Source organism: Anthonomus grandis, chromosome 2, assembly GCF_022605725.1.
Source record: "Anthonomus grandis grandis chromosome 2, icAntGran1.3, whole genome shotgun sequence".
Classification (NCBI taxonomy): domain Eukaryota; kingdom Metazoa; phylum Arthropoda; class Insecta; order Coleoptera; family Curculionidae; genus Anthonomus; species Anthonomus grandis.
Window position 1 is genome coordinate 17,506,071 of NC_065547.1, and position 12,162 is coordinate 17,518,232.

At 32.1% G+C, this 12,162-nt stretch overlaps 1 protein-coding gene across 1 annotated transcript; it reads right to left on the reverse strand.

The window, feature by feature from the left end:
• Nucleotides 1–895: 895 nt before the first annotated feature.
• LOC126748787 (uncharacterized) lies at nucleotides 896–4,067 on the reverse strand. The gene is made up of 2 exons (XM_050458253.1): nucleotides 3,458–4,067; nucleotides 896–1,835 (listed from the first exon to the last, which is right to left on the reverse strand). The coding sequence occupies exons 1-2, from the start codon at nucleotides 3,633–3,635 to the stop codon at nucleotides 1,015–1,017; spliced, it is 999 nt and encodes a 332-aa protein (XP_050314210.1). The 5' UTR covers nucleotides 3,636–4,067; the 3' UTR covers nucleotides 896–1,014.
• Between the last annotated feature and the right edge of the window lie 8,095 nt (nucleotides 4,068–12,162).

Below are 12,162 nucleotides of genomic sequence, written 5' to 3' on the forward strand. Positions count from 1 at the left end.
CTAGGTCCATTACACCTGAAATGTTAGCCAATGTACGTAGAGAATTTTACGACAGGTTGGGATACTGTGAAGCCCAACAAGGAGGTGTATTTGAACACCTTATTCAATAATCCATTTAATTAGAATTATTATTTTGTTTAAGAGTTATTTTTAATTTTATTTTAGAATATTGTATTTAGTTTTCACCAAAGGTTTTTAAGATTTGAGCATATTAAAGTTGTTTTTTTGACTTGCGATTACGGGCACGTTAAAAAACAACAAAAATTTTTATCTTTCGTGTGGGCGTAAAATTCCAATACTTGATTCGAGGCTGACTTACCCATCTCCAAGCGCTTGCTAACATCACTGCGAGCAAGCCGAAATTAAATTCACATTGCGACATAGAGTAATTAAAAGTATGTATAATTAAAAGTAATATATAATTTAATATTCATTTCTCTATGCATTGCGAGCGGTACGGAGAATCGGCGTCGATATCGGTGGGAGGTTACCGATGCAGTCGTTCTCTGTCTACTCTCTATCTATTAGGTCTAAGGCCTACCGCACCCTGGCAACTTTTTAATCTCGGCGATTAAATAGTTTAGTCACTAAAAATTATTGCAAATCTATTTACAACGCCCAGTGATGACTGAATAGTTGCTCCGCAACCTCAGTCGAAATGGATTTCCTAGAAACAGCGTGCGTTTGTGCTTTGATTTTAAAAAAACGTCGTCAAAAAGGAAAGCGAAAATTTTGGGTCCATCCTCTGATAAGTAAAAGACTTCTAGATGGGAAATTTTATAAATTGTTCAGCACTTTGAGGGAACATCCAAATAAATTTTTTAATTATTTCCGTATGAGTATACGAAGCTTTGATGAGCTGGTGTTGATAGGTCCTCATATTTCATACCAGAATACACAATTACGAATGGCTGTGCCGCCACAGGAAAGATTGGCCGTAACTCTAAGGTAAGAAAAAAACTCATTTTATCGAAAAATATTTATTACGAAGAAATATATTAGTATTATAAGCATTTAATGTAATTCAAGCAGAGACGACATTTCTGACTCATCATCAATTTGCTGTTGGGACGTATTTGCATAAACCTGTACCTGTCCTGCGGAAAAGTCTGAAATATATTGTGCTGCAGTATAGCTTGGATTGCGATTGCTGCTTTGTATAACATTGTTATAACCTTCTTGGCGGTAGGAATATGTTGGCGAGTGCAAAGAACTATTTCTATCATCTCCATAATGTGATCCTTCTGCACTAGTTGAAGGAATATTTACAGCAAGACTTTTGGCAGTATTTTGGTGGTGCAAAGCATTTGCTTCATGGGGAATTTGATTTTGGCCGCTTCCCGACATACGAACGCGTCTTATCACATTCAGGATTTCCGTTCGTGCAATAAATTTTTGGTCTTCATTAAATTTTTTTAATGAAGGGAGTAGAGACAAAAGAAAATATTTATCTTCGTCAATTTCATTCTCTGTATCCTTTTTTTCCCTCAAAATCTGAAGCAGAGATTCCTCATATGTTTTCTGATGAGTTTTCTTTTGGTAAATTTTCTTTCTAGAATGGTCAGTCTCGGCACCAGTACGAAGTTGCGTAGCTTCACTAGCTTCTGATTCTTCCTCTCTGGTTTCTGTGTTATCTTCCACATCATCAGTACCTTGTTCGAGACTGTTGTAACTAATTCTGCTTTCTATAGAATCCCGCAGAAATAAAAGCTGCTCAAAGTAAAGATATTTCCTTCTCTTTTTAGCCCCAGAACCAGAGGCAATATTCTTTTGAGCATCGTACTCTCTTTTAAAACATGTCCTAAGATTTTTCCATCTTTTTTGTAACTCGTTACCTAAAAAAACATTATGTATATGATATGATGTATAAAACATGATGTATATTAGACAATTTTTTTTTTAGGTATTTAGCAACGGGAAATAGCTTTGCATCACTACATTATGAATATTTACTTGGAATTACAACGATACGAAAAATTGTAAAAGACACATGTGAGAAACTTTGGGAATGTTTGGTGCCACTCTATATGCCAAAACCGGATCATGATGACTGGATAAGAGTTTCCAATGAGTTTAATGAGAAAACACAATTTCCCAATTGCATCGGAGCAGTAGACGGGAAACATATTAGAATAAAAAGACCTGATAAATCTGGGTCCGAATTTTTTAACTATAAATCTTTCTTTTCTACTGTTCTTCTAGGCATTGCAGATTCCAATTATAATTTTATATCTGTTGAAGTAGGATCTTATGGATCGACAAGTGATTCCAACATATTTAAACAATCGGCATTTTCGCATTTGCTTGACAAGAAGGAATTAAATATTCCGAATGAAAAAAATCTTCCTAATGATGAAAATGGAAAAGCTATGCCGTTTGTGCTCCTGGGAGATGAAGCTTTTGCTCTCTCAAAATTCGTTTTGAGGCCATATCCAAGCAGAAATTTAACCGTAAAACAACGAATCTTTAATTATAGACTTTCGAGGGCACGTAGAATGATAGAATGTACATTTGGAATTTTAGCCAACAAGTGGCGTATACTCCACAGGCCTCTAGATACCCAAGTTGAATTTAGCGACTCCATTACAAAAGCATGCTGTATTTTACACAATTATGTGAGAAAACTTGATGGACTAAATTTTGAAAACACCTTTTATGAATGTCCATTGGAAGATATTCCTGCTCTTGGACTAAGGAGCAACAATGAAGGGTATACAGTTAGAGATTATATTGCAAATTACTTTATTTCTCCTCAAGGGTCTGTTCCTTGGCAATATGATAAGATTTAAAAATTTATGTTCTGGTCTTTTGTGAATATACAGGGTGTTTTTTAAGTTGAGGTTTTTCTTTTAACACTAAGTATATAGAACGCAAGAAAATAAGAACTTTTATAAGAATAAAATTTTGTCTTAAATTGTCTTGTTTCTGAGATACAGGGTCTTCACGTTTTACATTTTGCTAACTTAAACACACTGTATTTTGGAGGAAAGCAATTTCGATGATAAAAAATGTGATTATAAAAAACTTTATTTTTTATTTAAATACAATGAATATTTTTATTATTTGGCAGAACAAAAATTTGTAATTTTTTAGGCCATTTTTATTTAACATGTTTTTTCATTCATAACCGAGAAATCGATTGTTAAAAAAAAACTTTTATAATTTGTGCTTTAAAAACGACATTTTGTAGGTCAAAATAAGAACAAAAGTTCCTATAAACAGATGACCTAAATTGCTTAGTCTCCTAGCAAAATGAAAAATTTTTACACCCTGTATCTCAGAATCAAGACCTTTTTGGACAAAATTTTATTCTTATAAAAGTTTTTATTTTCTTACATTCTATATAGTGTTAAAATGTAAACCCCAAATTTAAAAACACCCTGTATATGTTTGAATAATTCTGTAGGTATGTTGAATCTGTGACTTGATAAACATAAAATAATTTGGTAAAACTTACCTTTTTCATTCTTTTCCTTATCCCCAAGTTCATTCCAATTCTCAATGAATTTTTCACATAATTCAGTCCATAATTTTTTCTTTAGATTTTTATCTGAATATTCTTTTTGTTTCGTATTGTACAATGCTGGTCGTTTTTCGACTTCAGTAATAAACAATTCAACATCTATAGCAGCCATTTTTGTTGTAATTTGCCGGCTTATCGACAAATATTAACTACAAAGCAACTTTTTTCAAAGCAAATCACCAGTGAGCGCGATCCCGTTTAAAACAAGCTTGTTCTATTTTATCAGCAACTGTTTCGTCTCTCAAAGAATCCAACAGGTTGGAATTTTTTAGTTGCCGCAACTAAATAATCACCTGTGTGCGGCAGATCATAAATATTATTGTGTTCTATTTTTATGATTAATAAGTTGCCTATCTAAAGTTGCCAGTGTGCGGTAGGCCTAAAACTCAATCCGTAAGATTCAACTCGCCAAACGTGTGTAATTGGCACCACATATTAATTTATTACTTATATTATTACTTTATATTACTTATATTTATTACTGTAATTTTTTTTTGCTTTTTGATTAAATGTCAAATACTTATTATAGATTGCCTAATGACCATGCCCAAAGGGAACAATGGATTTCATTACTGGAAATCAACACCATTAAAAAGAACATATTTGTTTGTTCAGATCACTTCCTTAGAAGTGATTTCTTATATGAGGGAGATGATATTATTAGTAGGACTTTATAAAAAAAATCAGCTCTATCTCAAAGGTAATTTTTTTTAATGTATTTTTTTAGTATATTTATAGAGTGTTACAATATTTTACCATAGAATTATTGATAAAAGTTTGAATGCTTTTATTTACTACATTATGTAAGCTAAAAAACAAGCCTTTTAAGACTTGTGCTTGGGCTGTGCTGCAAAACATACAACTTCATCACAAACAGTAACTGTTATTATAAAGATTCTTTATAATAACATACATTTTATTGATCAATTGGAATATCATAATACACTTTTTTTATTTTTTCTTTTCATTTTTGTTTTTAGACTTAGAGATGTAGATGTATGCTTGAAGAAAGATATTAATTTGATAGCATTAATATCACCACCACACAAAAAATAAGTTTTTTTTTTGATATAATAAGTTCATATATTATTTAAAAAATTGACACATTTTAAATTTTGGTAATACTATATTTGTATGTACATTATTCTAGGGTAAAATCAAAACGATATCCTGGGGACCTAAGCACTGATGATTACACCATTTCAAAAGCTAAAGTTAGCCACCGAATTATGAAACAAAAGATTAAAATTTGACGATTGCAACAAACAAATTTGCGCCAAGGAAATCGAATTAGATGTTTTAAGTGATTATTAAAATACTTAAGAAAGAATATGATTTCCGAAACCACTTGTTTATTAAACATAATTTTGGTTTAATTCCCGACATGTTTCAGACACAGCAGTGTCCATCATCAGAGGATACTAAAAGAAAAATGCCCTTTATAATTTCTTTTTTTTATCTGGTCCTCATCCATTGCTCTCCTTCACAACGTGCTAATCATTATGTTAACCGCGATTTATTATATTCTTCATAAACCTTTTACTTTCCTATTGCTTCCACCAAAAATGTTTGTAACACATTCTGTTGTTTTTAGGACTTCTCGACATAGATGTTTGAGTGTAGTATTTTCTTTAATACACTATTCAGTCTAATTATTGACCTCTCTTTTCATCTTTTTCAATAATAGAATGCAAATTAAAAAATAAAAGGTTTTTTGACATATACTCAAACCTTGGTGGGTGTAACTTGTACCAATTTTAAACTATTGTAAGCGTGCATTATATTAATTTTAACTCTGTTAACCTGGGAAGAAGATCTAATTGATCTATCAGAATAATTATCACAGCAATTTCCATTCCCATTTAACGTATGCCATTCTTTCGTGGGGTCATTTCTGCCATATGGAACAAGCTTTTGGACAACAAAGAAAATGCATACGCATCATGTCTGGCCTTGGCTATAGGGATGAATGTCTGAGTGAAAGATTTAAAAGAAATTCTTTTAAATCTTTAAAAAATAATGACTCTACCCTGTGTGTACATCATGCAGTGTCTGTTGCACATCAAGCAAAATTTGAAACTATATAATTCTCATGAAAACATCTATAATTATCCTACAAGGAACAATACCAATCTTGTACCTGATTTCTGCCGACGTGAGAGATCCAGATACCTATGTGTAAAGTTCTATAACTGTGTACCAGCCGGAGTAAAGGTTTTAAATTTTAACCAATAAAAAAAGAAAATTAACTGTTTTCTTTTAGAAAAATCTTTTTTTTTATTTGGGGAGTATTTAGAAGAAATTCTAAATATCGGTCTCCGGTAAGAATTTGATCGAAAAAAAAGGTCCAATAATTTTATTATTTAAAATTCCTGCCTAAATATTTAATTTTTTTGGATGCTCTGTATGATTTTTTCCTCATTCAATGGGATTATTCGTTCTCCAATACCTAAAATTTTGCTTATTTAGCGTACTATTTAAACAAAACGTGGCTTCATCACTAAATAGTATCTGCCAATGGAACAATGGATTTAAGTTACACGTTTTCAGAAAATTCTAGTACTTCTTATAATGGTCCCTTCTGGATATTTTGCATTAAACAAATTACAAACTTCACAACAAATATGCACTGACAACAGGCATATTTGACAATTTACTTACCATGACAATATACTTTTTATACCTTAAGTAGTGCTTGTTTTTTTAATAGATACTTAAACAATTTTAGGAAAAATACTTAAACAAATGAATAAAATATTTTTAATAGAATAAGTTTTAGAGGCTTTTAAATTCATAGCAACAGCAATTTTCAAAACCGCGTATCTTAGAAACAGTTGAATAAAAGTATCGCAAATTATATGCTACCCTCCCACAGACCCTATACCATTATGGAAACTACGCCTACACATGAGTTCCAGTGGAACCCTCCGGAAAGGAAATATCTTCATCCTGATTTAAATATAAGAAAATTATATAACTTGTATGTTGAGAAATGCAATAGTGAAGGGAAGCAAGCTTTGAAACAAAAGTTTTACTATCACGTTTTTTTTACTAAATTTAACTTACATTTTAAAGTTCCTGCAAAAGATACCTGCAGTAGATGTGATGAATTTCAATTGAAGATAGAAGTTTCTACTGATGATCCGGAACGGCGTAGTCAATTTGAACTTGAAAAGAAATTGCACTTGGCTAAAGCCCTACAAGCCAGAGAGTCTCTTAAAACTGATAAAGCCTCTGCATCAAATACCTGTTATGTTGCAACATTCGATCTTCAAAAGGCTCTCCCATATCCAAAATGAACTACATCAATAGCATACTATAAGCGGAATATGTATGTATACAATTTTGGAATCCATTCTTTCAACAAAAATAATGGATACATGCACTTATGGGACGAGACAGAAGGAGGGAGAGGGTCACAAGAGGTAGCGTCTATGCTTGCAAAACATATTAGGGAGGAGGCCAAACATCATTCCCATGTAATTCTTTACTCGGATTCGTGTACTGGTCAAAATCGAAATATTAAAGTGGCCTCTATATTGTTGAACTTGGTCCTAGATCCCCAGTTAAGCATTAAAACAATTGATCATAAATTTTTGGTTTCTGGTCACTCATTTCTTCCTAATAATCAAGATTTTGGAGTAATTGAATCAGCGTCACGAAAGTGTATCCAAATTTTTACACCTGAGGACTGGCTACAAGCTGTCAAGAAAGCAAAGTCACAGAAGCCTTTTGTGGTTATCACAGTAAATACATCCAATATTTTAACAACTAAAAACCTTGAACAAATGTTAGTTAATAAGAAGAAAACTGACGCAGGTGGTCCCGTAAAATGGCTAGAAATGAGGTATGAGCGGGCGAAACCTTGGACACTGCAGTTCAAAAATACTTTAAATCCAGATGTTGCTTTCTCAAAAGTAACCATGTCGACGAAAAATTCTAAATTTAGTGAGACCCAAGATCCGTTATACAAAACTGCCAGAGTGGTCACCGAGGCAAAGAAAAAAGATTTGTTGTCCCTTTTACCATTTCTTCCACCCAATACCCATGCACATTTTAAAAACCTACGAACAGAGAAACAAACTAGATCACAAACTGGTTTAAATGAGGAAAATATTGCAGAATCAGATGATGATGAACCTATATATTATCTTCAATGAAGTCTGATTAAACTTTCAGTGATATTTTTATATGCTGGCTAAAAAGTAATAATACATTTGATTTTTCATTGTGTTTTTTATTTCATTTATCTTTTGTCAGAAACATTTCAGTGCCAAAGTGGATCAAGTCCAATAATTTCTAATTAAAAGTGTATTATCACCTTTCATTCCTAATTTTGAATTTTCAAACCATGATGAATATTTAAGTTTTTTCGACAAAAAAAGTGATCAGTTTCCGTTTCTACGGTTAATTTGGCAAATCGAACAGGCATCACTGTGGGAAGAGCAGAGAACGCAGTTGCAATTATCAGCGTTGTTGGAAGACAAACATCGCGGATGCCAGCATAGCTAAGAAGACCAGGGACTAGAAAACAAAATCGCTTCACTTCTATTGGCACTAGGTTAAGCAAGAATCCGAAAGAATGATACGAATCTTCATATTACTGTAAGTGATTTTACAAGAACTATTTAATTCTTTTGATATACATTATTTTGCTCGTTTATTTTCGACAAGTGAATTTTTAATTTTAGTATGATAATTTTTGAATTTAATAATTTTTAGTTATAACATAATTTCCATTTTGAACGATTTTTCTTAATGTATGATACTGACTATTCTGATGCCTCATTACAAGAAATAGTCAAAAAATATAAATTACCAAATTTAAGAAATAAAACTTAACCCGCGCTTAATCCAAGAAACATGGCAACAACTCAAGTACTAATACCAATAATACGAACGTAAACTATTCTCTTTTAAAACTATACGTGGATACTATTCCTAATTTTGATGGAAACCCACATACTTTGGCTGTTTTTATCAACAATTGTACAAGTTTAATTAATGCTGATCAGAGAAATCTTGATTGTTTAGTTCCGGACGTTATCACATTATCTCCAAATAAGAGCGAAACCCCGTATAATTTTGGTATGCGTTGTAAAGATGCACGATCTTTAATATTTTCTAAATTAAACATTTTAAATCAGCAGCAGCAAATAAAGAATGAAAAACTATGATGAAAACTTTCATTAGAGGTCTAACCGGAACTCTACAAAACAATATTAGAATTAGGAACCCCGAAAATTTAGAAAAAGCAATGTCTCTCGTAATTGAAGAAGAAAACTTCCTTTATAGTCAAGAAGTAACACCCATAACTTTAGACCGACACCAAGAATCATACCCTTTTCATATCATGGAAATACGAAATTCAATAAATTTTTCAAACAACCATCCCAGAATAAATCAACCACAAAATAATTTTACACCCAACTATTTCCAGAATCGACCCTATTTTTCAAATTTTAATCAAAATACTTTAAACCCAGATACTCCCGAAACAATTTTTTTTTAAATATTATATTTTTTTACTGAAAATGCTTTATTTATGATCTAAAAAGTAATTTTTAATTTAATATATATTTTTTTAATTTGGCGCTTTTAGAGATTGGACCGTCCTTTATAAAGGTCAGTGGGAATATTAGGGGATTTTTAATAATATAGGATATGCATAAAAAAATACGTTATTTATTAAAAAAAATAATAAACATTAATGAAACAAACCTTACCGAGTATGAAATGTAATAAAACAAAATTTGGGATGCAAATCTACATTGCACTTAGTACACTTAAATTGCACTTTTTTATGGCAAAAACGACATTTAATTTGATTGTCATGGTATTCGATCAGATGGTCTCTTCCATCGTAACGCGATAATTCTCTGTCATCCATCCTAGGACGTAGACTCTTATTGGTTTTTTTAAGTTTCCAAAATTCCTTTAGCAATGGGTCTTCGAAATGCATACTGGTCTAATTTTCCGCCATAATAACGGTGGAGGTGCCAGGCGTTTTGAATTGCCATATCCAACCCATGACAAATCAATGGAGAATACCATTTTTCCCCCTTATACTTACACGATAAAGACTAATATTTTGATCAGCTCTATCTACTCCTCCCATGTTTTGGTTGTAAATCTTTATTAGTTTTGGTTGAGGAACATTTATTTTTTTCTTTTCTTTTTGAGAAAACCGAGAAACACTGCTTGAAGGCAATACAGACTCACAATTTGAAGCTATAGTAACAGTGTTGTTGTCATTCCAGCGGCAAACTATAATATTTTCGGTTTTCTCTAAAGCATATTCAAACGTACCTCTGTGTACTATATCTCGTTGGAAAAAACATTTATTGCTACATCAAATCCGTGTTGTCTGTGATATATCTAGTGCTTAGTAATGCCGCTAGAGCGCGTTTTTTGATCTATTAACAGAAAATTTCAAAATTCTCTAAAAAATTAAATGCAATAATATGACTTTTTTTTCATAAAAATGTAGTGATATGATTTTAATATGCCAGTTTGTTGTTGAGTTTAATAGGCCAGTGAAAACCGCATCTCGATATCTTATTCGTAGCCTGAAATATCGAAGAAAGAATATTTAGTTATCATATAATTTTAATAAGACGCTATTACACCGATATTTATTGTTATTTATTTCAAGGTTTAATGATAAAATGTCTTAATTTAATAATTTTTAAATAATTAAAATATTCTTTGTTCAAAAAATTTAAAAAAAACGCGTAGGGGCATAATAATCAATGCATATAAAATGCAAGTGCAAGGTAGGCAGAATATTGAAGAGTAGGCCATGGAGGAAAAAAGAAATGCCTAAAATTAACTTGTCAATAAATATTAAAATTAGGCAGTGCAATTTGTGTTCGTTGCACACATAAGTAAAGCGTTAAAACTATTAAAATGCCTTTTACTAACGATGAAGCTGTCGATATGATTGCGGTATATTTTGAATGTCTTCAAAATGCGGCATTGGCTCAAAGGGTATACAGAGCTCGATATCCAAATCGGCGTTTACGCGATGCGTGAATTTTTCCGCGTTTAGTGCGAAATTTGCGTAATACTGGCAGCTTTCGACCTCAGTTGTGAAGACACTCGGCTAGAACAAGGGAAGACAATATTATTAATGTCTTAGCATACGTAGAATTCAATCCCCACTTTAGTATCAGAGCAATGTCTCATTCACTCTATTCTAAACATTTTAAAGGATCACAACTAAATTTTTATGTCACAAAAAATACTACTTTATATATTTCGCAATGTGTTTTTTTCAAATTTTTAGACTGCGCCCATATCATATGGTTTTATATCAAACCTTGAATCACGGAGACTTTGACCGACGGTTAGATTATTGTCATTGGATGTTGGGCAGCATTAGGGAAAATAAAGAATTTTTATCCGAAATTCTTTGGACAGATGAGGTCACTTTTAGGAGTGATGGAAACATTAATTTGCATAATATGCATTATTGGTGTGACAACAATCCTCACTGGTTGCGGGAGGTCCAACATCAAGACCATTGGAGTCTCAATGTGTGGTGTGGCAGTCTGGGCGAAACTATTATAGGTCCCTATTTCTTTGAACAACCACTAAATGGTGCCGTATTTCTTGATTTTCTGGTGAACCATTTGCCTCTTTTATTAGAAGATATACCCCTGGAATTACGACAAAATATGTTTTTGTAACTAGACTGTTGCCCAGCACATTTATCAAGAAATGTGCAAGAACATGTAGATTTAAGATTTCAACAAAGGTGGTTGGCCGAGGAAGTCTATTTCCTTTCCAGACCTCACCTGTTTGGAATTATACCTATGGGGTCGGTTGAAAGATATTGTTTACCAAATTCAACCAACAACTAGAGACGACATGAAAATAGGAATATAAGAAGCCATTTACAGCCTGTCAAGAGCAGAAATTGAAGCTGCTGTAATGTGCACGCATAAGCGGCTCCAACAATGCATTAAGTTTGATGGAAGACAGTTCGAGCATTTAAGGAGGCATTACTTTTATTTCAAAATCGGTCATTTATGTTATTATGCCCATAAGCGTATTTTTTAAAAACTTTTTGAACAAAGAATATTTAAAAATTATTAAATTAAAACATTTTATCGTTGAACCTTGAAAAAAGACAAATAAATAATAATAAATATTGGTGTAATAGCGTCTTATTAAAATTATATGATAACTAGATATTCTTTCTTCGATATTTCAGGCTACGAATAAGATATCGAGATACGGTTTTCACTGGCCTATTTAACTATCATTTCACTACATTTTTATGAAAAAAAAGTCATATTATTGCGTTTAATTTTTTAGAGAATTTTGCAATTTTCTGTTAATAGATCAAAAAACGCGCTCTAGCGGCATTACTAAGCACTAGATATATCACAGATAAGACGGATTTGATGTAGCAATAAATGTTTTTTTCAACGAGACCAAGTTTGTTAAAATGCGTTCAGTCGTTTAGGAGTTACAGCTGTTTATTTTAAAAAACATTGAATTACCCCCCACCACTTTATTTTAATAGATACGTCACAAAGTGTTAAACAAAAATTATTTGAGTAGAGCTGAGCTTTAAAAAGCGTATATTTTTTTGTAACATTTACTGGGTAGATTTCAGTGAAAAATCACTT

What these genes read in the sequence shown, in the direction of transcription:
- LOC126748787 (XM_050458253.1), bottom strand. Translation starts at nt 3,635, where the DNA reads ATGGCTGCTATAGATGTTGAATTGTTTATTACTGAAGTCGAAAAACGA. An exon ending in TAAGGAAAAGAATGAAAAAG is followed by an intron (nt 1,836 to 3,457) that starts GTAAGTTTTACC and finishes ATGTTTTTTTAG; the next exon opens with GTAACGAGTTACAAAAAAGA.